The sequence below is a fragment of the Platichthys flesus genome, chromosome 18 (genome assembly GCF_949316205.1).
Source record: "Platichthys flesus chromosome 18, fPlaFle2.1, whole genome shotgun sequence".
Classification (NCBI taxonomy): Eukaryota; Metazoa; Chordata; class Actinopteri; order Pleuronectiformes; family Pleuronectidae; genus Platichthys; species Platichthys flesus.
The window spans coordinates 18955139-18980504 of NC_084962.1; the positions used below are offsets into that span (position 1 = coordinate 18955139).

The following is a 25366-nucleotide window of genomic DNA, read 5'->3' on the forward strand; positions in this document are numbered from 1 at the left end:
TCTGTGTTTTAAATCAGTCCATTGACTTTGTGCACAGAGAACAAACTGACTTCAGGTCGGTTTTGTCCTCCAAACCTGCAGGTAACTGTAATCTGATTAGACTCAGATTAAACCGCTGCATGCCGCAGTAATTCAACAACACTTTCCAGACTCTAGGAGCTCTCTCAACGGTTTTGTTCACACAGACAAATCACAACACTGCAGAAGAAAAGCACTGCTGATAACACAACACATAATTCTCATGTTTATTTACACTTGTGCATCGTTTTAACGAATCCAAGCTTTAGATCTTTGTTTTTCCTCATTGAGATGATGTTGTTGATTTCCCACAGAGACTCTGTTACAGATCCACCCAGGGCGAGGACACATTCCACGTTCATGTGCTGTATCCTCAACTATTCACAGACCTGTAATAACATGTATCCATATGCAGAGGCAGCACACGCAAAAACACACACATGCACAATATCACATCACAACCCTGAGCGACTGTGTTAAAGTTCAAACATTTTGAATTTCTCCTTTCATATCGTGTGAGTAACAGACGGCTCCGGCTGCACATGCTGCAACATTTATCTGTTTCTCTGCATACTGTGGAGTCGGTTTTACATAATTCATCACAGGAACACGTGTCGCACCCAAATGTCGAGGGCTGGTCTATGACAGAAGGCCACAGCTATTTCAATATCATATCTCTCTGCACATTTGAAAAACAAAAGTAGAAAAAATACAAAACGATCTGGTTCTCTGCTAAATAAATTCATTATTAAAGTATAATTCACATGAAGAAGTGAAAGACTGGCCGCCTCTTATTTAAAAGTCAGTTTGAGAGGATGTTGTTCTTTCAGCACAGCTTTCTGACTTCATGGTAGTGACCCCCCCTGAAGGGTCCCAGTAAGACATTTGACCATTCAGGGGCTCCACAGACTGTATCTGCAGCCTAATGCACTCAAAGAGCTTCAGCTCGTAGTGTGAGGACAAAGACAGTCATTAAAGTGTACGCAAAACATATTGCGAGGGAATGCAAATAAAGTCTCACTGTGACACTCTGGCCTGTAGGCGATGGCTCAGAAGAAGGGAAGAGGAACAGCATTGCGAGGTAATAGTCATCAGTGATAATTCTCTCTGTGACCCTTCAGGGGATGAAGGACACGACTCAATCACAATCTACAGCAGCGACAGAACAGTGCATTCGTTTTTGGGTCGTTAGGACAAAGTGTCAGAGTTGATATATCCACGACGCCTGCAGCAGATTCCACTGAACGTGTCTCTTCCTTTTACCTCCATCAGCAGCAACAGATGTTTTTGTGTGGTAGAAATTCAGCCTCTCATCACATGCGCCTCAGTTCATAACATCATGACTCCTGCAGAGACGTGTGGGAGTCGACACAAGCTCAGCTGTCACATTCCAGCTGAAGTGAGTAAATTCTCCTCATTCCACAGAAACTTTGTGCTTCGGACATCTGTTCTGTGGACAGACACATGATCCACATTCCAGGGCCGCCGGGCGGAGAACTGGAGAAGTTTGAAGCCAATCGACATGTTTCGTCATGATTATTGTAAATCAGACGTCTGGTAAGATTCTAATTGAGTATTTATAATCAGTTGTCAAACAAGAGGATTTGTTGCGTGTGCAGCTTTGGCATGTTCTTACCATGTTAATTCTAATTTGCTGGCTGTTGTGTGTCCATTGTAGTGTTTGTTTTGGCTCATTAGCTCAGTTACAAAAGTAAATAAGACAAATGTCAACAGGTTCTCTTTACTAACCCTGTGTATCATCATTTATCTTGTGTGTGTGAGTGAATGTGAGAATTTCACCAATGAGCTAAAGAATGTGAAGAGCGTCCTGTCCACACACAGAACTAGTTATAGTCCATTTACAACCTCAGGCTCTGTGTTTGTGTGACCCAGGAATTAGAGCATGTTTAACAGTAATGGAGATCATGGGATGCTCCTCATGTCATAGCTCCTCTTCACGGCTGTCCACATAAAGTTATACAAAACAAACACACTGGAATCTTAATATGATTCATTGTCCGCTTAAAAAACTAACAATTTAACAGGATTTCAGACAAAAGGATAAGGGATTCAGCACCCTTTCCGTATGCCAGTTCAAATACCTGCAATCAATGTATCCTGAGAAATAAACATCCTCTGCTGCTCTTCATCTCCGACTGAGCAGTTTCAACCTGTCGCCACTTCATTAAGGCGTTTGCATCCGTCTTTGCTTCACAGGAACAGATGCTGAAGGTTTGTTTCCCTCTGTCCCAGGTCCACGTCCACGCTCACGTGTCCTTCCTTGAGATTTGTGACTTTAGTCTCAGTCTGTCAACATCTCCTGGAAGCTCCATGAAAGCTTTTTACAGGCCTGAGCCACGCAGGTCTCTGACAGCACGCCTAAGCAAACAGCCATGAGTGACAGACGTCTGCTGCTGTTCAGGATCACTGCAGAACAAAAGAGAAAAGGACATTAAAGACTTAAAGAAATCACATCTTTTCCATATAAAGTTTGAAGTTCTTATTTGATGGATGGATGGAGAAACGCCTAATGTGAGGCCATGTTTTGGTCATAAGTCTGAATCAGCCCTTCAGTCAGATGTGTTCTCCTACCTCTGATAGCCTGAGAGTTGGAAGTGAGAACAAACAGTTTGATGAGGCCGAGGCAGAGCGGGGAGAAGTCGTGCTCCCAGATGACGGCCGGGACGAGGAGGACCTTCCCGTAGCAGGAGAGCAGCAGAGCTCGGACGAGCAGACGCAGCTCCAGGTTCCCGCCCTGCAGACGAGCCACCACCGCCCAGAGGAAGAGCAGCACGCTGCCACAGAACGCCGACAGCTCTACGGGAGCCACATAAAGACAAGTCACTGAGCGACTTCATAGTACAACAAAGAGCAAACTGTTGCACCAACAAGAGTCGCTCTGTCTCAATGTGTTTGCTCTGTAACCCAACAAGCAAGGATTTATCATTCCTTTTCCTTAAGGCTACGTAATCCTTATTTGATGATTGTTAAATATTCTCTGAGTTCAGCTTCTAAAACATAATGAGTCCCTACTTTTATTTTATTTTGTTTTGTAAGTTCTTACCGAGGGCGGCCAATCCAAACAAGCCGTAGAACTCCCACTCCTTGGTGTAGCGTATGATGTCGGCGGGGTCGCTGCTCTGCTCGGAGCCGTGGAGCTGGGACCACCGGAGGTACGCCTCACACAGCAGGCAGAACACACACAACTTCCAGTGGATCTAGAACGGTGGAGGAGCAAGAGGCACAGACAAGACATGTTTATCGGCATCAGCCCCCAACACTCCATATGGATCGGGCTCTTGTATCGTGTCGACGACAGCCTGGAGCTCAAATGTCTGTGGATCAAAGGGACGTGAATGTAGATGAGGTCACTTACATCCAAGCTCGTGTTGAACAATATGTGTCTGAACGCCTGCGTCTTGCACAAGATGGCGTCAATCAAGATGATGACCGGGTCATACTCTATGTACTTGTCCACTGGCTTTTTGCAGGACTCCTGGAGAGAGAGAGAGAGAGAGAGAGAGATATTATGACTTGGTGTAGTCCTTGAGGTTCCATCGTTTTTACTTGTCCTTTGAGTAGTTTTGTGTTCTTCTATTGTTTGTGCTACTTCCTGGTTTTGTTTCAATGTAAACAACACATTAAAAAGGTGCTTCATAAATAAAACGTCCTTACTTATGACTATCTGCTCCGTTTGTTATTGTTTGGGGTTGATGCTAATTAGCTGTTCAAAGGGATGATGCTAACATTTCGCTATTTATCTCGAATAAATGTTTGTTTTCAGTTATTATGATTAAACGTATATATTATAAACAAACAGTCCTGTTTCCAAACACAGTGATGACACGTGATAACAGTAAATAAACAGTGAGAATTGAATAAATCAACTAATGAAGTAGCTATTAGCCTCGCTAGCAAGTAGCATCGCGGATACAACCTGTAGCTCCACTGAGGTTTAACACGTAAATCGTGGACGTACACATATGGTGATCTTCAGGATGCCGTTGCTGTAATCTCGGTGCAGCTCCGTCGCTCCCTCGTTACACTCAACACATCGAAACACGCGTTTCTCCATCTTCTCCTCTGGAAGTTGACTCGAGGAGAAGCTAGCTGCTGGGACTGTGCCACCGGAAGTAAGGTGGCTGCACACAGCCCCCGCCTTCAAAATAAAACCACAGATTTGTCAACATGCGAGGGGTTAAGAAAAATTTTCTATAGATTCTCTGCAATTAATTTTTCCAAAGTGAATATTTATTAGAAGATATGTTATATGAAACACACTAGTTTGTGCAGCACTTTCAATAATATAAGATAAGTATAGATAAGGGCTAGGGTTCTTAAAAAATAGGGTTAGGGTTAGGGTTAGGGTTACAATAAGATAAGATCTGACTTACATGATTCTGTTGTTGATGAAGTTTATAGCAGTAGCAGTATCTGAAGTAGATGTTATAGTAGTAGTCGTAATAGCTGATGTAGTAATAATAGTAGTAGTAGTTGTTAGGTTAGTGATAGTAGAAGTAGTAGTTGTAGTAGTAGTAGTAGTAGTAGCAGCAGTAGAAGTAGCAGTAGAAGAAGTACTAACTTAATGTTAGTGAAGGAAAGATTTCGGTTCTCCACGTGGTTATATTTGTACCAGACCAAATTATACATACACAGTATTTTACACCTATAGACCATGACAGTCGTGTACTTTCGGTTTTAATCTGAAAGGTTCAAGCGGAAACTGTTTTATTTACTTATGCAACGTGCTGGACCGGTCTGACAGCCGCAGAGCATGCTGGGACATGTAGTGCGGTTGTGGAGGTGGGTCTGCGGAAGCTTCTGCTCGGTAGCGTCACACATGAGCAACATGGCCCCCGGTAGCCGGGCCGCCGCGGTGCTCGTTCTCTCACTGCTGTGCCTGAGCCGCGCCTCCGTCTCCACCGAGCACTTCTCTGCGCTGACGCTGTTCAACAACGAGCTCCACCGGCAGGGCTGCAGCTCGCTGTCCGAGTGGGAGGAGTACGCCTCCGACTGCGGTAAGGTGCCTCCGCGTCGCCGCCGCTTCGCCACGTCCTCCCCGGCACAACCGCGGAGCCTCCCGGCTAGCTTAGCCCGGAGCTAACGCTAGCTAGCTACCGAGCTAGGCTAATAACAGCTAATGTCAACAAGCGGTGACCGAGCAGAGGAGATCAGCTCGTGCTCGCGCTCTATTAGAGGTTAAACTGGATTTAAAGCAAAAGTGCAAAAAGCTGAATATGTTAATTTGAAAGTCACATGACAGAAAACCTCCACATTGAGGTTTATTTGAGCTTCTCTGGAGAGATTCAGACAAAACTCCTGTCAAAAAACATGCAATTGTGTGTGACTTACACACACATACACACACAAACACACACACACATAGGTATTCGTCACTCCCTGCTTAGTAATGTTATGCTAGTGCTGTTGAATTGTGTTGCATTATTATCAGCTAGTGCTGACAGGTGGTTGTGTCTCCTTATCTGGTTCTAAATAGCAGTTACAGCTACTTAGCTTATCAGTGAGGACAGGCTATATAATAATAACTTCTCTTTTAAATACAATTACAGCAGAGAATCCTTTATAATGTCCATTTGTTATTATACAAATATATTAGGGGATAAATTGTATGTTAATGTTTGAGGATTAAGTTTATGTTGCTTCCACAGAATGACAGATATCTGACTCGTTCCATAAAGATGAATCACCACCTCTCTAAGAAACAGCCTCAGCAGAAACTAGAGTTATAACCTCCATGACAGGAGGATTGATTGCAGGATTACACTATAATAATTTCTGCTTAGCGTTCCTAATAAACTGCCAACTGGGTATTAATAATGCACAGAGCTGTAGTTTCTGTCAAATCCAAGTTTTTATGGCTCCCAGTGTTGATGCATTTTGGTGAAAGAGAACTGGGAGAACAGCGACTGGTTGTACTGGACGAACGTGCTGCAGCTGATCCACTGATTGTGTGTTGATCTGCAGTGAAATTATGATTTGGTAAAATTCCACAGCACTCATACTTCATGCATATTTGCACCCGAGTGGAACGTGTTTGATGATCAGTTCATCTGCTTTATGATCTGGTTGAGGCGTCTCAAACATGATGGTCGGCTGATACCATTCATCATATCTGATGTGAAGCTAAATGTTTTTTGCTTTTTTTAAGCCTCACTGTAATAACTCAGTGAATATCTACTGATTAGCTGATGTCCTATATTTACATCGGATAAATTAAGATACATGATTTTATGATCACAATGGTTTTCTCCTCGTACAAACATTTTTACCCGCAACTTTGAAAACCAATTCTTTGACAGGATGGGAGGAGCTAGTAACTTCCCATTTGTTTGAAAAAGTACAAATCCATTCTCATACATACAGCGGTCTGAAATATGTACATTAAATAAAGATTGTGTTGTGAACATTTGTCTTTCAGAGTCATCAATTTTACAGTTAGAAGACCCAGACTGTGAGGAAGGAAGCAACCCGCCCTGCGAGTCGGTCTTCTCACTTAATGCCGAGAAAATCCTGGTGAGAACACACACCCACTCACACTCACAGTTACACATACACATACACACACTTACACTTACACTTACATTTACACTTACACTCACATAAATGCAAATCAATCGACACCGCATGCTAGAGATGAATACGTTAAAAATAATTTGTAATCCAAGTAGAAAAATATTGCTTCACCGGTGGAAGTTTCACCTCAGACTTGCAGCATCGGTCTTTTTGTGTGATCATGAGTTTGTTGCACTTGTAGAAGCACTGGACGTCACGTGAAATCATATTTCAAATCCTGAAAGTGAATATTTCTGGATGAAGTTGAAGTTAAGCAGTGTAACTGTGGAAAAGAGAAACAGACCACAGGCATCTGACTGTGTCCCAGTGCCTGAGTCTGTCAGTTTGATGATTTAGCTAGTGTTACTTGTTCGGCTCGTGCTATCTGATCATCTACACAAAACCACAAATGCTGCCGCTGCAACATTTGCATGCTGTCTCATTTGCATCCTGTAATGGTGAACCAGTTGCTCGGTGTGACCTTGACAGACGCTGAAAAGCTCATTTAAAATCCTTTTACCTTGAAAAAATGTCATTGATAAATGTTTCTTTCAAAGAACCTTGAGATTTGTGTTCTAATGTGTTTATCTTCTGTTGTTTCACTTTGTCAAAGTGACAGTTGTGTAGTTTCCTTCCTGTGCCGTCCCCTGATGTTTCGTGTTTTTCTTTCTCCATCTCTCACAGAACCAGGCCAAGTTATTTATAGAGCAGAAAAAAATCCCCTTTCCTGTAGTGAACCACAACACAAATGAAGAACTTGGTGAATTGGAGAGTTGATCACACAGAATGCACCACAAACTGTATTTATGCTGAACTGAATGATTTGATTTCATCATCCTCATCCTCATCTGTCCTCTCGTTGCAGCTATAGGCTACGTGTTGATCGGCAACGGTCTTTATGATGAAGCCATCAAACATTTCTCCCTCCTACTACAGGTGCGTCTGCATCCAGTTAACTTACTACAGCGCTGTAATAACTCTGTTTCTGTGGGCTCAAATCAAAGACTGTGTATAAAGATGGACGACTGTGAGGCTGGCTGTAGTATAAGTTCTTAAAAGTCAAAGGATTTGTCAAATAATTGTCTACAAAGATGTTTTTTGTCATTTAAGTTGGTTCTCATCATAGTTTCAAGGGTTGATGTTTGGTTTTAATGAGTTGTTAGATGCTATAAAAACCCTGGTACCTCAGTTCCATCCCCTAATCACCTCTGCACAGACTCCAGATCCAAATTACTTAATCGGTGCCAGAGGGCAGCGGATCCATTGGCTTCATCTCTAGATAGTTGGATAGTTGGAAGTGGAGAAATGTCGTCCGTCTCTATTTACAGCCGATGGGTTAAAACCAATAACATTTTCTTAACGATGAATGTCTTTGTTACAGGGTGACCCGGAGCTGGTCAGTGCCATTTATGGGAGAGGGATAGCTTATGGAAAGAAAAGTCTACAGGTGAGTTGCTTCAAAAGAAAACAAGCATAAAGTTAAGATCTCTAGATTGTTCATCGCAGTTGACTCATACTTATTAATCTATCCTGTTTAATTCATTTTCCTATTCTTGTTTAGTAATGTGCCAAAATCTTCAATTTAAAAATTGATTAAAAAAAAATTCTACACATTTTCTACCTCCCAAAACTTATTTGGCAGTATATGAAGGTTTTATGTAAATGCTTTTAGTTTTATATGTCTCAAAATTAAGGGATACACATAATCATTATACCAACAAAATATAAAGGACCTTCGCTCTGTCCCTTTGCCAGGACATAAAGAATGCTGACTTGGCTTTGTTCGAGCTCAACAGAGTCATCACGCTGGAGCCAAACTGGCCAGAAGTCTACGAGCAGAGAGCCGAGGTAAGAGCCGACCCTGTTCACAGCTCTGGTGCCAAAAAACATCTATTCACTTAACTCTCTGAAGTTCATCCAATATCATAAAAAGGTTATTTTAATGTTACAGTGGAGTTTTAATTGACACAACATCCTTTACAGTCGTCAGCTCTTCGAATCGATGGATCTAATGAAGCTGATAAAACCATTTAAATGATTTGATTTTCTAATTAAACAGCAGAAACTATGTTGCTTCATGTTTATGGATTGTGCACAGCTTGAAGTCCAAGTCACCATTGCTCCCTCAGGGTCAGACGAGGGATGATGGGTAGACCAGTAGACGGGCTGAGGACTGTAGGTCAGAGGGGAGCTGTGGGCCATGTAGGGATTTTATCTGTGAGGAGGAAGATTTTGTAAAGGATGCAGGACTTGACAGGAAGCCAGTGAAGAAGGATGAGGGTGGGGGGGATGTGCTGCCAGGGCTCCCTCAGGGTGAGATCCCTGGCAGCTTAGTTCTGCACAAACTGGAGTCGGTCCACGTCCTTGCTGGCTACCTTGGACATGACACTTAATATCAGCCCCCATTACCATAATGTGTGCTGACTGGTGTGTGTGTGTCCTTAGATCCTGTCTCCTCTGGGTCGGATCAGTGAGGCCCTGGGGGATCTGACCAAAGCCATCCAGCTGCAGCCGTCCGCTCGACTCTACAGACACAGAGGAACGCTGCTGTTCATTTCAGAGGTTTGGGGATTAAACTTCCTCCATGTGCATGTTTGTGAACATTAACATCTGTGTGCTGACGCTGTGTTACACTTTCCCACCAGGACTACGTGGCAGCTATGGAGGACTTCCAGCAGTCCTTAGAGCTGAAGAAGAATCAGCCCATCGCCATGCTCTATAAGGGCCTCACCTTCTTCCACAGAGGCATGCTCAAGGTGAGTTCTTCAGTGGCTCATTGTGTTTTATTACTAAAATAACAAGTTTGTATTTGTACCACCAACCTTTTTTTGTATCTCTCCTATGAAGAAAGGACCACCAAGTTCTCTTATATCTGGTAGCATTATCTTTCTCCTGTAATGTCATTAGATACTGTAAAAATAAGGGTTAGGATTAGGGCTAGACATACTTGCACAATCCACATTTTATCAGCACCAACAGTGAATATGCTCTTTGTCTGCAGAGTCAGTTTATGTCCTTTGTTCTCCTCATGAAAGCAGGGATCACGTGGTCATGCTTGTTTCTATCTTTGATGCTGCTGTATGTAAAGGGTTTGCAGTTTACATGTTCCTGGTTGCGGTTTCCTTTTTGTGTCGGCAGTGTGTGAAAGGTTGCTGTGTTTTCTCTCATCAGGAAGCCATAGAGACGTTCAAGGAGGCCCTGAAGTTCAAGCCTGACTTCATAGATGCCTATAAGAGCCTAGGACAGGCCTACAGGTACAGCAGTGGTGTTGTTTCTTGATTTAAAACAATAATAAAACAGTTTGTCCTTTTTACTCAGGGTTATGAGAGTCCCCTACCTTTCCTGCTCTACTAACGATATTTCAACCCCTTTGCTCTTTTGGTGTCTTCTTCCTCTTTTCAGGGAGCTGGGGGATTTTGAGTCGGCTATGGAGAGTTTCCAGAAAGCCCTCATGTTGAACCAGAACCACATCCAGTCTCTCCAGCTCCGAGGCATGATGCTCTACCACCACGGCTCCCTGCAGGAGGCCATAGGCAACTTCAAGGTAGAGGAATCACATGATTCATCCAAACTATCTAAACTCTAGCACCTATAATCCCAACAACAGATGCACAGTTCACTCCTCATGTTCTCCTCTTGTTCTGTGATTCTTCAGAGGTGTCTTCAGTTGGAGCCCTACAACGAGGTGTGTCAGTACATGAAGGGGTTGAGTCACGTGGCCATGGGGCAGTTCTACGAGGGCATCAAAGCTCAGACTAAAGTCATGTTGAACGATCCTCTGCTGGGACAGAAGGCCAGCTCCGAATACCTCAAAGTCAAATACCTCAGAGGTCAGTGTTTCCCTCTCACACACAAATAAACAACAAGAAACCCCTGGTGGTTTTTATATTAGTTGATGTCTTATATTTTCTCTCTGCTTTGCTTCTTATTTTTCCACCAGAGTACTCTCGCTACCTGCACTCCCACCTGGACATCCCAGTGGCCGAATACAACGTGGACCAGGATTTACCAGGAAACTTCAAGAACCACTGGGCCAAGAATCTGCCTTTTCTAATAGAAGACTACGAAGAGCAGCCTGGCCTGCAACCACATATCAAGTAGGTTGGATCAGTAACGCTTTAACAGAGCAATACACTGGTTTCTATCCCTATTCCTGATGTTAAAAATCTTCCAGTTTGCCCTTCACTTCACCTCCAGTGTGTCGTCTGGAGGAAATCTTCTAAATCTGGTTCCATCACCACCGAAATGTCTTGAGCTGCAGTTTGTCTGAGCTCAGCGCCGAGGCAGTCAGTGTTTTGTGGTTGAAAGCAGACACCTGTGGTCTTTCTACGTGACTTTAAAGCTCAAATGTTCTTATGACTCTGTCAGCAAAATGAAAATAGTTTCTCTGGTCTCATAAAGACGTTTCAGAGGTTTGACAAGTAGCTGCAGTAAATCAAATCTGCCCTCTCGTCATGAAAGCTCTGATGAAGCTCATCCTCGGTGTCTTCCTCTTCTCTCTGTGGTTTGCAGGGACGTGCTGCCGCAGAACTTTGACAGCTACAGCAGTGAAGTTCAGAAGCTGATTTGCGCGGCCGACCATCTGGGGGCGCTCATGCAATATGACACTCCTGGTTTCCTACCGAACAGGCGGATACACAGAGGTACCACTGAAAAATGCTGCTGCTCATAAGGTTCTTTTACGTGATAATAACCGGGGTGAATAAATAATGTACGCTTTTTTTTCAGCCATGGGTTTAGCTACGCTGGAGGTCATGCAGGCCATGCATCGAACATGGAGCAACTCCAAAGTGCGAATCAACGGCAAGACCAGGCAGATGCAGTGGAGAGACATGTTCGATATAGCTGTTAAATGGAGAAGGTGAGAGAGAAGCTTAAAACTAAACTATTTAACCTTAATGCTTTAATCCAGTTGGTCTCTACGTTTTTCAGGAGGTCAGAATTATTGGAGAGAAAAGGGCAAATTACTTTAAATAAACATGTGTGGTAGTTAACTTTATAGAATGAAGTAATACAGTGACAACCGATATATTTTACAGACTAAAAATAACAGACATTTTAGTATTAAATTACTGTTAAAGTAGTAGCTGTGCGACTGTGGTTTGGCCAGATGAACTATTACCACTACACATAAAAATGTGTGTCACATATTCCAGGAGACGTTCAGGAGCAACTGTTGAATCGTTATCGTCTCCAGGAAATAACCCGAGGATTTTAGGGATAAAGACAAATGTTCATTTATGATTGTTACCACTTCCTCATGCTCCCACTTTCCATAAAAATGAATTCTAGAGTTCAGACATTGGTTTAAATTTTTAGAATCATTTCACAGTTTACTGGTGGAGATAATCTCATCATAGCATCATAGAAAAAGAACAAAGTAAACCTTGTGCCTATTGATCTGCCTGTCACTAACTCAACGGGCTTCTCTCTGCGCTCGTAGGATTGCAGATCCAGACCAGCCGGTTCTGTGGTTAGACCAGATGCCTGCCAGGAGTCTCAGTCGAGGCTTCAACAATCATATCAACCTCATCAGGTAACGAGCTGAGGCCCTGAGGACGTGTTCACACACACTCACGAGTCCCTCGAGTGACTTGAATTTCCTTGCGTCCTGGATTCTCTATCGTTTTAGTCCAAAAATATGTGTTTCAGATTTCAGATTCTCACTTCCTGTCGCCTTGTTGCAGACAAGTTGACTCCTGCTATTATGTTAAAATTTGCCTTTTTTCCTCAGGGGACAGATTATCAACATCCGATACCTGGCTTACTTCGACAACATCCTGGACTTTATCAAAGACAGAATACTTGTGTACCACGGGTGAGTTACTGCTCAGCCTCTTTCCTTTCCTTCACTGAAAAACACATGAACACATGATCTCAAAAAACAGCCGAGCCTGAACTCTGTGATTTCACTGCCTTGAAGTTAACACACTCGCTGCTTCCTACAACAGCAGCATTATGTAAATCATTCTGTCCTCTGGGCTTTATTCATTCTGCAGGGAAGTGCAAATGTTTGTGAACGGTTCTTGTCTCTGACGTTTGTGTTTTTGCTGCTTCTTTTTAAAAAGTGTGTGATTATAATGTCTCCCAGGGCGTACAACCCCCGCGGTTTACTAGAAGTCCGACAGGCTCTTGAAAACGTCAATAAAGTAGAAGATCTTCTGCCCATAATGAAGGTAAAGAGGAGGAGAAGAACACAAATAACTATAGCGAGAAAAAATGAACTAAAGATTTATATCTTAACTTTATTTTCGCCTCTATATTGCAAAACCTCTGTATCTCCACTGTCGTTCAGCATCAAAAACCCAGGAAGGTCATGTGTGTGTGTGTGTTTGTGTTTGTTTTCTGAAGCAGTTCAACAGTAAAACCAGAGATGGCTTCACAGTCAACTCCAAGGTTCCGAGCATGAAGGATGCTGGGAAGGAGTACGACGGTTTTACCATCACCATCACTGGAGACAGGCAAGATTCCTCTTTTATTTATATGTATATAGTTTTATACACGTTGTAGAGACATATAGTTAGTCAAACATTTTTGTCTTGTGTGTTTCTGTATCTTAGGGTGGGCAACATGTTGTTCTCAGTGGAGACGCAGACGACAGAGGAGCGGACCCAGCAGTACCAGTCAGAGATCGAGTCAATCTATAAAGACCTCACAGCCAAAGGGAAAGCTCTGATGCTGTCCACAGAACTCGGGGTAAGACTCGTCTAACTGGGACACTTTTCACTCTGTTTTACGTTACTGTAAATTAAGTATTTTTTGAATATCAAGAACTTGGAAGATATCATGTTGAAGTTTTGGAGAGAAAAAGAGTGTCTCTATGAACAATAACGTTTTTAGATCTCCCACCTCTAATTTCTTCTTCTTTCCTCTGCATGAATATCACAGATTTCAGTTTTCTAGACAAGAAATTAACTCTCTGGACGAAATTACAATTATTTTACAAGCAGATCACGTTACAGTATTTAGCCGGATGTATTTCCCAGCTGCCTTTTACACTTTCATGTCTCATTTCAGTGAGTTACAGACATTCGAGAAACATTGTCACACCCTAATAGAAATGACACGGCAATGAGATATCAACACGGCTGGGATCAACCCTCTGTTCCTCCTATTGTCTTATTTAAACAGATAACACTTCTCCTGTGGTAACAAAGACAAATGGACACTCACTCTGAAAACAACACCTGGAACAAAACAAACGTTCCTCTGTCTCTTCCCATTGTGTCTGCACCCTGTCTGGATGAAGTGTAAATGAAGGATGTGCTCAGAGGAGCGGTGTCTGTAGAACCTGTTTGTCTGTGACTGTACCGCTGACCTGGATTTGTTCTGTCAGGATGCAGACGCCTTGTGTAACCTGATCCTCTCCTTGGTCTATTACTTCTGCAACCTCATGCCCCTCTCCAGAGGATCCAGGTAAACAATGATGATCGTTAAAACATGTCCACGGTTGTGTTTTCAGTGAGTTTGTGTTCTGCCACGATGTGCTCAGTGACTCGGGTCTCGTATTCTAAATACACAGATAAACATGTAAATCAAAGTCCGTCATCCGTGACCTGTTTGTCCTCAGTGTGGTGGCGTACTCCGTGGTGATGGGGGCGCTGATGGCCAGTGGGAAGGAGGTCGTCGGTCGGATCCCTAAAGGAAAGGTAACGAGAAGGCTCCTTCACACAAATGTCCTGTTACAGTTAGTTGTCATGTCTGAATGAACACCCGAAGCTTTCTGAACATCCTCTGAGCCGTTTGTGTTGGTTTTCTTTCAGCTGGTGGATTTTGAAGCTATGACCACACCGAGTCCAGAGAGCTTCAGTAAAACAGCAAAGATCTGGATGAATCTTAAAAGGTGGGAAGTTATTCTTCTTACCTTTCCTTCTTTCCATCCTGTTCTGTACTTTACCTTTTACTCCCTTCCTTATGTTAATGAACTGAATCTTTTCCATTTCCTCTGTTTTGATTGATTCCATTTTGTTTATTACCTTGTGTTGCTGTTCTTTTCTTTACCTTATCTTACTTTACCTTTCCTTGCTTTACCTTACCTTACCTCATCATCCCTTGTCTTACATTACCTTACCTTTCCTTTCCTTGTCTTACCTCCCCTCACCTTTCCTTTCCTTTCCTTTCCTTTCCTTTCCTTATCTTCCCTTGTCTTACCTTACCGTACCTTACCTTTCCTTTCCTTTCCTTGTCTTACCTTTCCTTTCCTTACCTTATCTTTCCTTTCCTTTCCTTTCCTTTCCTTTTCTTTCCTTTCCTTTCCTTTCCTTTCCTTGTCTTCCCTTGTCTTACCTTACCTTACCCTACCTTACCTTTCCTTTCCTTGTCTTACCTCCCGTCACCTCCCCTCCCCTCCCCTCCCCTTACCTGACCTTTCCTTTCCTTGTCTTACCTGACCTTTCCGTCCTTGACCTGACCTCATGTCTTCTCTTCCTCCTCAGTTTACCGGGCTGGTACCAGAGTCTTCCATCGGTAGCGGAGACGTTTGCGTCGACCAGGACGATGATCGAGGTTCTAAACACAGACTCGTCTTCACACTGTCCGAAGAAGTCTTAACACGACTTCTCCACAGGAGACGGGTCTGTTGGATGAAGTCTTAATGATGGAGCTTCTACACTGGGCAGAACAACGTGATCTTCTTTCTTCTCCTTCTTCTTCTCCCCAAACTGAACCGGACTAAGATCAGAGTCTGTGACCCGACAAAGCACCCACCGTTATTTGGTTTTTCAAATTAAAACCACGAGTAGTTTCATTTCGGTTTCCAAACACACTCCTGCTTTGATCTCTGTCATCTGTCCTGAAACGCTTCCTCGCACACGACTCCTATCGTCACAGTTGGAAAGTTTATTTCTCCTTTTGAATGCATCGTAGAGAAATGTTAAAAAGCAGTTTACTATTATTATCTTTAATTCTATTTTAATCACCACCACAGTAAACAGCAAAGAGCCACAGTTAGTGAGACGTTTCCTCAATTAGTCAATTAAACATCTTGGGCTGGAATGAACAAAATATGTACCGCTTTTCAAAGTACATATTTTCATAGAGTTCAATAATTGTTCAGTTTTAACGAGTAGTTAAATATTTGGCGTCTTTCATAACGATACTTTGAGTTTGACCCCTTGTTTCCACACAGTTAGTGAGACATGACAGAGATCATTGCAGCAGGATGTGTCAGCAAGCAACCCTGTAACCTTATTCTCTCTCTCTCATTCTCTCTCTTTCTTTCTTTCTTGCTGTCTCTCTCTCGCTCTCTCTCTTTGCGTCACCGGCCTCACGTTCAAAGCACAAAACTCATCAGCATGACCAATCTGTCATCGAACAGACAAAGTCTCTAGTTTTAGTTCACCATGAATGTTACATTTTATCTTCATGTCTGGAGATTTAAGTTTGGAATCGACAGCGTTATGTATTAAAGTTTATATTTAACATCGAAGTTCGTAATTGGCACTTTAAACTTCTTCCATGTTAAACTGCTGCTGTGCTCCGGCCCCGACAGCAGAGAAGGAGCTGAGGGATTTTAACGATATGAAACCGAACCTGAATTCTACTTTGGAACCTTGAAGCAGTTTCTCTTTTTAATTTATTTCCTCAACGAAGGCAGGAAGTGTCACTTCTCTTTTCGGGGCCTGAACCCTTTATTTCTTCTAACGTGACCCATGACGGTTTGTTTTAAAGAAGAGTTGCTGACATGAAACAAGAGGGACAGTCAGAGATTTTAGAGATACAGAAATTAGAAACAAAAACCTAAATTGACAATCGATAATTTGGTAATTTATAGACATATCTATCACTTAACTTTCATAATTAACTAGTAAATCATGGTATGATCGGCTGCAACTTTTATTCAACTTTTCCTCTGTTTAAAATGGATGAAAATAAAAGCAATTCATTCAATATTAGTGTCGTTCTAAAGTTTCTTCTACACAAATTAACATTTACTTTTATTAAATTGTAATGTCACCTTTAAAATATAATGAGTGATCATTGAAACTGAAGTAGAAGCTACAAAATAAGAGCTCCTGAATGTTCCCTGATATCTCTGACTGTTTTATCTTGATGAGGATTAATAACAGGTGAAATAGAAAAGCACACAACAACTGTTTACTGTTATTTCCTTTGCGATCGTCCCTTAAACCTGCGTTGAGTGACATCTCATGAGTTTTACATGTTCTTGGAATAGCACTGGAGTTGTTTTATGAAGAGATGATTTTATCTGAATCATGAGGCTAAATGCGGCTGCTGTCTCGTATTCCAACGACTCGTCAATCTGAGTTCAAGCACAAGCAAAATGTCAACAGGTCATTTAATAGCATCGAGTCCCTCGAACAAAATCCAGTTCATTTCTTATTTAAACGTTTTCGATTCAGAGGCCTTTAACGTATCATCCCTGAATGTGTTCAGTTCAGTCATCTTCTCATCCGGTCTGTTCATTTCCTGCCTCACTGACAGTGGATGGCTGACACCGGTTCTGCTCTGGGTCACGTTTTCTTTTTTCATATCGATGATTGTTCTGTTTTTTTTAAACATTCATTTTGTCTTTGCTCCGGCTGCTCCGGTGGCGAGTCTCTGCAGAGCGACGACTCCACAGCCGAAAATGTCAAAGCCTCAAACTGGAAGGAGGGAATTTCGTTTTCAATGAATGAGTGAACGAATGTTTAGTCAATAAAACTGGTTGACAATTTTATCAGCTGCTCCTGTCGTCTTTTGGAAACATTTAAGTGTTTGTGTGTGTATATGAACATATTTATGTATGTGTGTTTATAACTATGTATGTATGCAAATAACTATATTAATATAGAGTGTATATATATATATGAATGTGTTTATATTTATTTATGTGTATATTATAGTGTATAAATACGTATGTGTTTAGATATTAAGTGTGTGTGTGTTTATAACTATGTATGTATGCAAATAACTATTAATATAGAGTATATATATATATATAGATATGAATGTGTTTATATTTATCTTTGTGTATATTATAGTGTATAAATTCGTATATGTTTAGATATTAAGTGTGTGGGTGTGTTTTGTCTGTTTAATTCATTGAAAAAAAATCTGCTGACGCGCATGCGCATCAAACACACACATCCTCTGGCACTGTGAACGCGCGTCAGACTCGTGCCCCTCAGGCTGGTAACAGGTATATATAGTGTGTTAGGAATAAAAGCAGCAGCAGTGATGCTCTAGTTCCTGTGGATGAAAACATGGCTGCGGATGTGGACACGGTCGCACGTGCGCTCGAACTCTTGGTGAATTTAGGTCAAGTTCTTCTCCAGGAAGCCAAACATGACGCAGCAGGTAGGAACCAGACCATATAAAAAGTCTGTGGTAGGAACCAGACTCCGTTCACAATTTACCTCTTTTAACGACTTAGCTCATTGAGCGAATTTAGAGAAAACCCACGTTAATCTCTGTGACTTGTGAAACGTCAACCTTATTGTCACCAATTCTACGTTGTGTGTGTGAAGTGCGACATGGTACCAAAGAGTAAAGCTGCACCTGCCGAATTAAAGAGGAGTTTAAATTGATGCAGAATTTACTGTTAACTATGTTGTACGATCAATGTTATTTTCCCAATCACCATAAGAACTTTAAAATGTGTGAAATCTGAATGTAGCCTGGGACTAGATTTTTATTTTGAGGGAGTACCTGTCAAATCTAGTTAAATATGCGATGCTGCTTCTCTGCGTGTGTTTTTACTTTATGAAAGTAAAAAAATGAACTTGTAGTTAAAGCCCTTGTTCGATTTAATGTTAAATATTTTATTTTGTATATGTTTAAAGAAAGGAAACCAACTGTTGCAAACCACGTTTGGTGTTCAGAGTGATTTTGTGTTTAATTCTGTATATTACTTTTTGGGGATGGAACCAAACAACATATCATCAAGTTGAACTTCTGACATATTAAATGGAAGTATTGATTCAGAATTCTGACGTCAATCTTGTACAACTGTAGAAGAACAAAATGTTCGGAATTACAAATGAGCCTGGGGCCAAACACTCACTAGTTATTATAAACAAATCTAGGCCCAAAGTTAAACTGAGTGGCAGTTGCTCAATTAGTCTATTTCTCCAGGCGACGTTTCGAAGTCAACACATTTTTCTTCTGAGCGTGTTCCAACCAGGTCACGGGAAAAACCTTTTGTTCCTTATTGCATCGGATCAACGTGACGAAATGTTGGAATTTAATCCTTGTCACGCGTCTTTACAACCTGGGCGAAGTCTCACTAATCAGCTTTGTCCATAATGTCTCCCTTTGTCCTCCCACAGCCTCCCTGGAGACGTTTGTCCCCAGAAAGATCAGCACGTTATTCGGCCTGATCACCGCTGGATTAGACTTCTACAGAAGGTGAGGGGGGTGTTCAGCTGCAACATGCGACTTCACCACTAGATGTCACTACACTCTACACACTGAACCTTTAAGGGACACATCTTTTCAAATTGTTTGGTGAGTTTTGTTGTTGTTGTTGTTGTTGAGCAGCCTCGGAGTGAAGAAGAGGAGTGAGGCCGAGGCCGTTTGGCAGAAGTTTTATCAGTAAGTATATAATCGTGCATTTTTTACCATAGATAATCAAATGTATATGTTATTGTGAGCTTCTTGCCAAGGTGCAGATACTGTGCTTGTTTACCTTCTTACTGGTTATTAGTGGAAATGGCTCCACGGTGTGTTGACGCCTCTTCATCATATTGTTTTTGCAGCCATGCAGAAGTGAGGGAGCAGGTGGAGGAGCTGCTGCAGCTGGAGGTCTGTATGTCTGATAGTTGTTTATTAACTTCACTGTTTACTACACAGACTGATCTGAATGGAGACTTATTATCTGCTGTTTGTGTTGATGGTGTGCAGAGTGAGTGGGACTCCTTCCTGCAGGGCGTGGACAGAGATCTGCACACCACAGACCGGCAGCTCTCAGGAGTGAAGAGCCCCGACAGTCTGAGTCCCGACATGACGCTCACTGACGCCCGGAGTGGAAAGTGAGCTCACACGCTGCTGGTCCCAGTTTAAACCCTTGTAGACGGATGTCGCGAATTTGCCTCAAACCCCATTCCGGTATTAATGCCGCTGAGGTTACGATTATGCCTGATGGTACAAATACTACACGTACCAAGGAAGGTATTGGAAGCACTCTGCCACCATCTAGTGGTCGGAGTGGAAAATGCATACTAGCCCCTTGGGACTGTGTAGCGAAGTTATTTTTAGGTATTAAGCTGTATTTTAAATACTGTGATGATGGAACAGCAATTATGTTGTTATTCAATTTCAATCAAAAGCAGCATCAATATAATAATCTACATACCAGAGACTGGAAAATGTGTTAAATTAAGGTTATGCCCCATTATGCCTAATGTCGCTAATTTGCAGCATACCTTAATTTTATATCTACTGTAAATGCTATATTGAAATTAACAATCTCCACTTAATTTAGCATCTGTATAACAGTCAGCCTTTAATTGGTTTCCATTAATGAATCAAACACTTGATTTAAACCATCTTTCCTTTTGTCCGGCCTCTGTTTGGTTGAAGGAGCGTAACTCTGGGCGAGTACCATGGTCAGAAGCTGCTGCTGGTTCTGATCCGACATTTCGGATGACTGCCGTGACGAGACCACGTGGCTGAGCTGGAGGCCCGAGAGGTCGGTTCACTCTCAGAAAACCAGTCCAGTCTGGTTCTAACCCAACACTTTATCACCATATGCTCGTAACCTCTGGTTTTGTACTGGTTCTGCAGGCGGACCTGGAGGCTCGCTCACTACGGGTCCTGGTGGTTTCCTTCGGTGTCGCGGAGGGAGCTCAGCTGTGGCTCCAACAGACCGGATGTAACTTTGACATGATGCTGGATCCAGAGAGAGAGGTCAGCGTGTGTTTCTTCTTCCTGATCAACTCTATGAAACCTGTCATCTATATTCAATGCTGGTGGGCCCCTGATATATAAGGAAATTAAAGGGGGGGACCAGAGACTGTATATAAAGATGGACGACATGACTGCAGTAAAGACCATATCCCTGCCTCCTCCATGGTAGTGGATGGGACATGAACCAAACTAAAAAGCCAAAATACACTTTTTTGAATTTGATCCAATGGGTCATGACCTTGAGGCCATGGCTCCTCCCATCGCTCCTGTGCAGCCTCACTCTCTGGATAGTGGAGACGTGTCGTCCATCTTTAAACAGTCTGTGACCGGACTGAGGGAACCAGACGAGCGAGCAGCTGTAGGACGATGTGTCATAAAAGTCTCTGCACGCTCCAGACCTGTTATTCGGAAACAGTCCGTCTCCAGATGTGAGCAGATGGAAACGAAGGCAACGAACCAAACATCTGGACTCAGAAGATTTTCCACTTGTTTTCAGGTCTACAGGATCTTCGGCCTCGGCTCGTCCTACGCCAAGGTGATGAAGTTCGGCTACCTGCTGCAGGTCTCAGAGTACAGAGCTGTGGACATGGACATGCCCGACATCCCCCCCCGCCTGCTGGAGGACCTCTACCAGGTCAGAGACTGTCTGACGTCCAAAGTATTCACGATTTCAAAGCAAATCAAATAACGTATTGATGAATGTGTTTTAACCCTCTCAGATGGGAGGAGACTTCTTACTGGATGAAGCAGGACGCGTGCTTCTTTCTCACCCGTCCAAAACCCCCATGGACAGGCCCACGGTGGAGGACATCCTGCGGGGGGCGGACGGGGCCGAGTGCTCGGACGTCTCCGCGTTGGAACATCAGTACGTGTCCTTAAAGCTGTGAGACCCGGGACACAGAGCCGGGGGGGGGGGGGGGGGGGGGGACACGTCACTGACACCACAGAGCGAGAGCAGCTCTTCGTCTCACGTGAATGACGTCACGTCTCGCTCTCATGACATCATGAAGAGGCGTGGCCGATGAAAACCCGCGTGGGACAGAGACGTCTGATCTCCTCTGTGGTGTCGGAGCTGTGAACAGTTTTAGATTCAGTAGAACGACTTGATTACAGTTGAACATTGTCCCTGATTCATATCTACATTTTATTGTGATAGTTATAAACGATACTGATGAAGCAAATCTGAGTTTGACCTCCTTTGAACTAATCAGAAAATGAATCTGTAAAACACATCAACCTGTAGAAAAACGTATTAAACATTTACATTCAGACGATTATCTACATTGCAGACTTCTGATTTAATGAATTACAGGACGCACAGTAACGAGTCATTTCTTTGGGGCGGGGGGGGCGTGTGAAGCTCTAGAAACATCTTTCCTCAGTTTTCCAGCACAGTCACGTCTGTGTCAGCGTTTATTCAAACGAGTCACAGATCCACAGTCACTGAGCAGCTCGGCCTCATCCAGTTAAATCAGATACACACTGGTGTGTAGCTTCCAGGGGTCACTTTGTGCTTTTCATGTTTTCTCTTCCCGGTAATTTTCGAACAAATATTTAGAATCCTGTGCTTGAAGTGGCAGCAGGTTCCCGACTGACTGACTCGCATTCACGTCACCGCAGCTGCACCAACAACACAACATTTACATTAGTAACACAATCTCACAAAGTCTCATTCTGACGGCTAGCAGCACGCACACAAGGTTCCCTCTAAAGCGCCACCCTGTCGTCGAACTCGCACACGTAGTTCATGGTCCGGTCACAGTAGTGGTCCCACCAGTCGCCGTCGTCTGACGACATGGCCACGCAGTTCTCCCGCCGGCCGCCGTCCGGCTGGCTGGACAGGAAGTGCCGGCGCCACTGGAAGTAGGAGACCCGCGTGCCGTCGTCGAACAGGTACAAGCCGTCGGAGCGCAGGTCGTTGACCCCGAGCCACACGGGCCAGTTGCCCGGGTGGAAGAAGGACTTCACGTAGTCGGCCAGGTTCTCCTGCTCCTTGCGGTCGCGCGGCATCGCCATGCGGCCGCCGCGCTCCAGACACTTCCTGGACGCGCCGGCGTAATCCACGTAGCTGTTGTACACCAGATAACATTTGTATCCCATCCGGCGTCCCTTCTGACAAGCTGAGAGGAACAGGAACACAAGTCAGAGCTTTGTTACATGTTTATAGAACGGCACAAATAAATTTGACTGATAAATCATGTGAAATCTTCTCTCCCTCTCTAGTTCTGTCTTTATCTAAGAACTTCTTCACCAGCTCGCTGCTAAGGACTTTAGAGAATAGCCATGAAACCAAAACAATGTTCTAAAGACACTAAAAAACTGAGTTGGTGATGTTTAAAAGAATTCATTCAATCAGTTATTTCTCCCACAGTTTGTATACAAATATTTATCAGTGCACTTTTAAGTTTTCAGTTTCTGTTCGTAACTTTCTGGGAACTTTATCTAGAAACATTCCTCCGAGCTCCAGCAGCCGTGAGGATCTGGAGGATCAGCCGATAGGAACCTTTGAGCCATGTCGTGTTTCCCTTGGTCGCACATGAGTCACATCATAACAACACAGTCAGACTGATGAGACCCAGATCTCCTCCTGAATGTGACTTGTTCTCACGTCACCAGCGTGTTTAATACTGAACAACTCTTCTGTGTTTGTGACTGTTTCCTCAGACATTTACATAAGCTCTCCTTTTATATTTCAAGGTATTTTGATTTGTTTTCAACTTTTTTGTGATAAACTAAACATATCAATGATCTCAGGGTTCCTTATGTGCATGTTTAAACATTTCAGTAATCGTTAAATAACAGTTATTGCCAGAAATGAGTTTTCAATCATTTGTAATTCGTATATATTTGTATTTGCACTAGGTGTAAGAAGGAGATAGAGTAGCGGGTGGTACCTTCCAGCCGTCCCACCTCCTTGCGGTTGTCCCTGCTGTGTTGACGAACCTCCCGGATGTCGTCCTCCAGCTCCCCCACTTTAGCTGCCATGGTAATGATGAGGAACAACAGAAACTTTACTTCATGATTATGAGACTTAAATTAAAAAGAATGGTCTATTGTAGATGGTTCTCTGGGAGTGAGTGAGCGTCTCACCGTCCATCCTGGACAGACGGTCCATCAGCTGACTGACTTTCACGTCCAGCGTGTAGTGGCCCACGTTCAGCTTGTGGATGGCCTGGTCCATCCCGGCCAGTCTGGACACTGGGGGGTGAGATGGGTTTTATTAGGAACTGGAGACGAGGTTCTTTGTTATAAAGCTTCTGTGGCGTCTGATAGAAATGTTGTTATGATCGACACCAACGTGATCTGAAGACGTGTGAGAGGACGTACAGACGTAGTTGTATGAGTTTTCAAAGTCTGACACTGGACTCGTTGGTTCTGGTTCTGGTTCAGTCTCTGGAATAATGTCGGGGTTATCTCCTCTCGCCATCTTCACGTCTGGCAGAGACGCCTTCACACACACACACACACACACACACACACACACACACACACACACACACACACACACACACACACACACACACACGTTACATTGTGAAATCAAACCCAGCTTCATCATAACTATTCAAAAGTAAGTTTTAGAAACTCAGAAAATACTTTCTAAAATGTTTGTATCATGATCTGAGGTCAATGTCAGGATTCAACACATTTTAGATGAAGCTTCTCTTGAGGATATATTCTCATAAAGCTGCAAACATCTGGGACTCTGCTCCAGGATCTCTAAGAAGACATACAACAAGCTTTTTCCACAGCACAGACATCTTGACTTGGAACATGAGCACCCCCCCCCCCCCCCCCCTCACACATGTTCCAGTCATTTCACCATTTACACCGATGACATTTTAAATAAAGGCTTTAAAAATGTAAATAGGCTTTTTATTTAATACGCTTTACCATCAACAGTTAAACTTGTTATATATAAATCCCTTCTAATCATTACTTTCATCTTCATCAATAACACACGTCTTCACCACTGAGTCATTATCATTCTTGTCATGTCTGGTGTGTGTCCACATCCATGACATCATCACTATACACAACACAACACAGGCTTCATGGATTCCTGATTTTCTTTTCTACTCCTTTATTATTTCAACTTAAAATGTATGGATTTGATTTAATTTATGTTTCTTTAAAGTCCTTGTTTTCCCTGACACAGATCTGATTCCACGTTTCCACATTCAGCATAAATTTCTCCACATTCCATATCTAAATAAATCCTTTTTTCATTCATCACGTCCTGAGTCCAAATCGTACAAACGTGTAAGTTAGTGAACTCCTCCAGCTCCATGAGTGGGTTCAGTCTTATCCAAACAAACCGGTCTGGTCGGTCCTGGTTTGGAGAACACTGAGAACACAACCTGCACAGTAAAGACAGATCTGAAGTGAGAAGAGACGGACGGTCCTGACCTGAGTCGCTGCAGCGTCCACCGTCCCCGTGGGGACACACACACCCAGGGAGCACAGACTCAGGAGAGCGAGCGAGGTGGCGGCTGGTCCCATTTTCTGCTTCCTTACAACTCTGCTCCTTCCCTCAGCAGTGAAAACTCCCTCTGTCCCTCTCTCTCTCTCTCTCTCTGTCCCTCTCTCTCTCTCTCTTTCCTTCACTCCTCTTTCCCGCCTGCTTCCCTCAGAGATGTGGTCCTCATACCAGGAAGCAGCAGGAATCTCCCATTAGAAATGGGAATGGGAGCTGGTGTGCAACAATATAAAAACACACTTCTCTGGTCTCGAGTCCAAACAACAGGAAAGCTCTTTGTTCCTGCTCCCACCTCCAGTTTCCTCTTTGTGTAAGCACAGGACAGGGGGGGGGGGGGGGGCATCTCAGGTCTGTGTCCTGTGGGAACCATGTGTCTCCAGACCATCAGCTGTTCAGGGGACAACGTAAAAGCAGAACATTTGTGATCGTCAGGTTTTTGTTGGTCTG

The 25366-nt window shown here is 43.2% G+C and overlaps 4 protein-coding genes across 5 annotated transcripts; 2 read left to right on the forward strand and 2 right to left on the reverse strand.

The window, feature by feature from the left end:
• Window positions 1-231: 231 nt before the first annotated feature.
• On the reverse strand, window positions 232-4137 carry arv1 (ARV1 homolog, fatty acid homeostasis modulator). The gene is made up of 5 exons (XM_062411042.1): window positions 3998-4137; window positions 3395-3514; window positions 3083-3236; window positions 2611-2835; window positions 232-2445 (listed from the first exon to the last, which is right to left on the reverse strand). The coding sequence occupies exons 1-5, from the start codon at window positions 4091-4093 to the stop codon at window positions 2321-2323; spliced, it is 720 nt and encodes a 239-aa protein (XP_062267026.1). The 5' UTR covers window positions 4094-4137; the 3' UTR covers window positions 232-2320.
• Window positions 4138-4844: 707 nt separating this feature from the next.
• On the forward strand, window positions 4845-17269 carry ttc13 (tetratricopeptide repeat domain 13). Of its 2 annotated transcripts, none has more exons than XM_062411299.1 (23): window positions 4845-5036; window positions 6458-6552; window positions 7276-7351; window positions 7457-7527; window positions 7973-8038; window positions 8347-8439; window positions 9037-9153; window positions 9237-9347; window positions 9763-9845; window positions 9994-10135; window positions 10247-10421; window positions 10532-10688; window positions 11104-11234; window positions 11320-11452; window positions 12035-12127; window positions 12326-12409; window positions 12683-12767; window positions 12943-13052; window positions 13152-13287; window positions 13928-14007; window positions 14162-14240; window positions 14355-14434; window positions 15027-17269. In XM_062411299.1, exons 1-23 carry the CDS (start codon window positions 4859-4861, stop codon window positions 15139-15141), a joined length of 2490 nt encoding a protein of 829 aa, XP_062267283.1. In that variant the 5' UTR covers window positions 4845-4858; the 3' UTR covers window positions 15142-17269. The 2 variants fall into 2 exon arrangements, with proteins under 2 accessions (XP_062267283.1, XP_062267284.1); XM_062411300.1 differs by having other exon boundaries at window positions 12946-13052.
• A 428-nt stretch (window positions 17270-17697) lies between these two features.
• On the forward strand, window positions 17698-21716 carry selenol (selenoprotein L). The gene is made up of 9 exons (XM_062410748.1): window positions 17698-17889; window positions 18861-18939; window positions 19072-19125; window positions 19290-19335; window positions 19435-19562; window positions 20113-20221; window positions 20317-20439; window positions 20936-21073; window positions 21159-21716. Exons 1-9 carry the CDS (start codon window positions 17796-17798, stop codon window positions 21324-21326), a joined length of 939 nt encoding a protein of 312 aa, XP_062266732.1. The 5' UTR covers window positions 17698-17795; the 3' UTR covers window positions 21327-21716.
• Window positions 21717-21855: 139 nt separating this feature from the next.
• On the reverse strand, window positions 21856-25211 carry clec11a (C-type lectin domain containing 11A). Its single transcript, XM_062410749.1, has 5 exons — window positions 24850-25211; window positions 23767-23887; window positions 23530-23637; window positions 23334-23417; window positions 21856-22559 (listed from the first exon to the last, which is right to left on the reverse strand). The coding sequence occupies exons 1-5, from the start codon at window positions 24940-24942 to the stop codon at window positions 22147-22149; spliced, it is 819 nt and encodes a 272-aa protein (XP_062266733.1). The 5' UTR covers window positions 24943-25211; the 3' UTR covers window positions 21856-22146.
• Between the last annotated feature and the right edge of the window lie 155 nt (window positions 25212-25366).

Bases quoted from the DNA above. Each gene is read 5' to 3' on its own strand.
- arv1 (XM_062411042.1), bottom strand. From the start codon at position 4,093: ATGGAGAAACGCGTGTTTCGATGTGTTGAGTGTAACGAGGGAGCGACG. The intron at 3,237-3,394 runs GTAAGTGACCTC...CCACCGTTCTAG, and splicing joins TGTTCAACACGAGCTTGGAT to ATCCACTGGAAGTTGTGTGT. The intron at 2,836-3,082 runs GTAAGAACTTAC...TGGCTCCCGTAG, and splicing joins GTTTGGATTGGCCGCCCTCG to AGCTGTCGGCGTTCTGTGGC.
- ttc13 (XM_062411299.1), top strand. From the start codon at position 4,859: ATGAGCAACATGGCCCCCGGTAGCCGGGCCGCCGCGGTGCTCGTTCTC. The intron at 11,453-12,034 runs GTGAGAGAGAAG...CTGCGCTCGTAG, and splicing joins ATAGCTGTTAAATGGAGAAG to GATTGCAGATCCAGACCAGC. The intron at 12,410-12,682 runs GTGAGTTACTGC...AATGTCTCCCAG, and splicing joins AGAATACTTGTGTACCACGG to GGCGTACAACCCCCGCGGTT.
- clec11a (XM_062410749.1), bottom strand. From the start codon at position 24,942: ATGGGACCAGCCGCCACCTCGCTCGCTCTCCTGAGTCTGTGCTCCCTG. The intron at 23,888-24,849 runs GTCAGGACCGTC...GTGTGTGTGAAG, and splicing joins TGGACGCTGCAGCGACTCAG to GCGTCTCTGCCAGACGTGAA. The intron at 23,418-23,529 runs GTGAGACGCTCA...TTACCATGGCAG, and splicing joins CCGTCTGTCCAGGATGGACG to CTAAAGTGGGGGAGCTGGAG.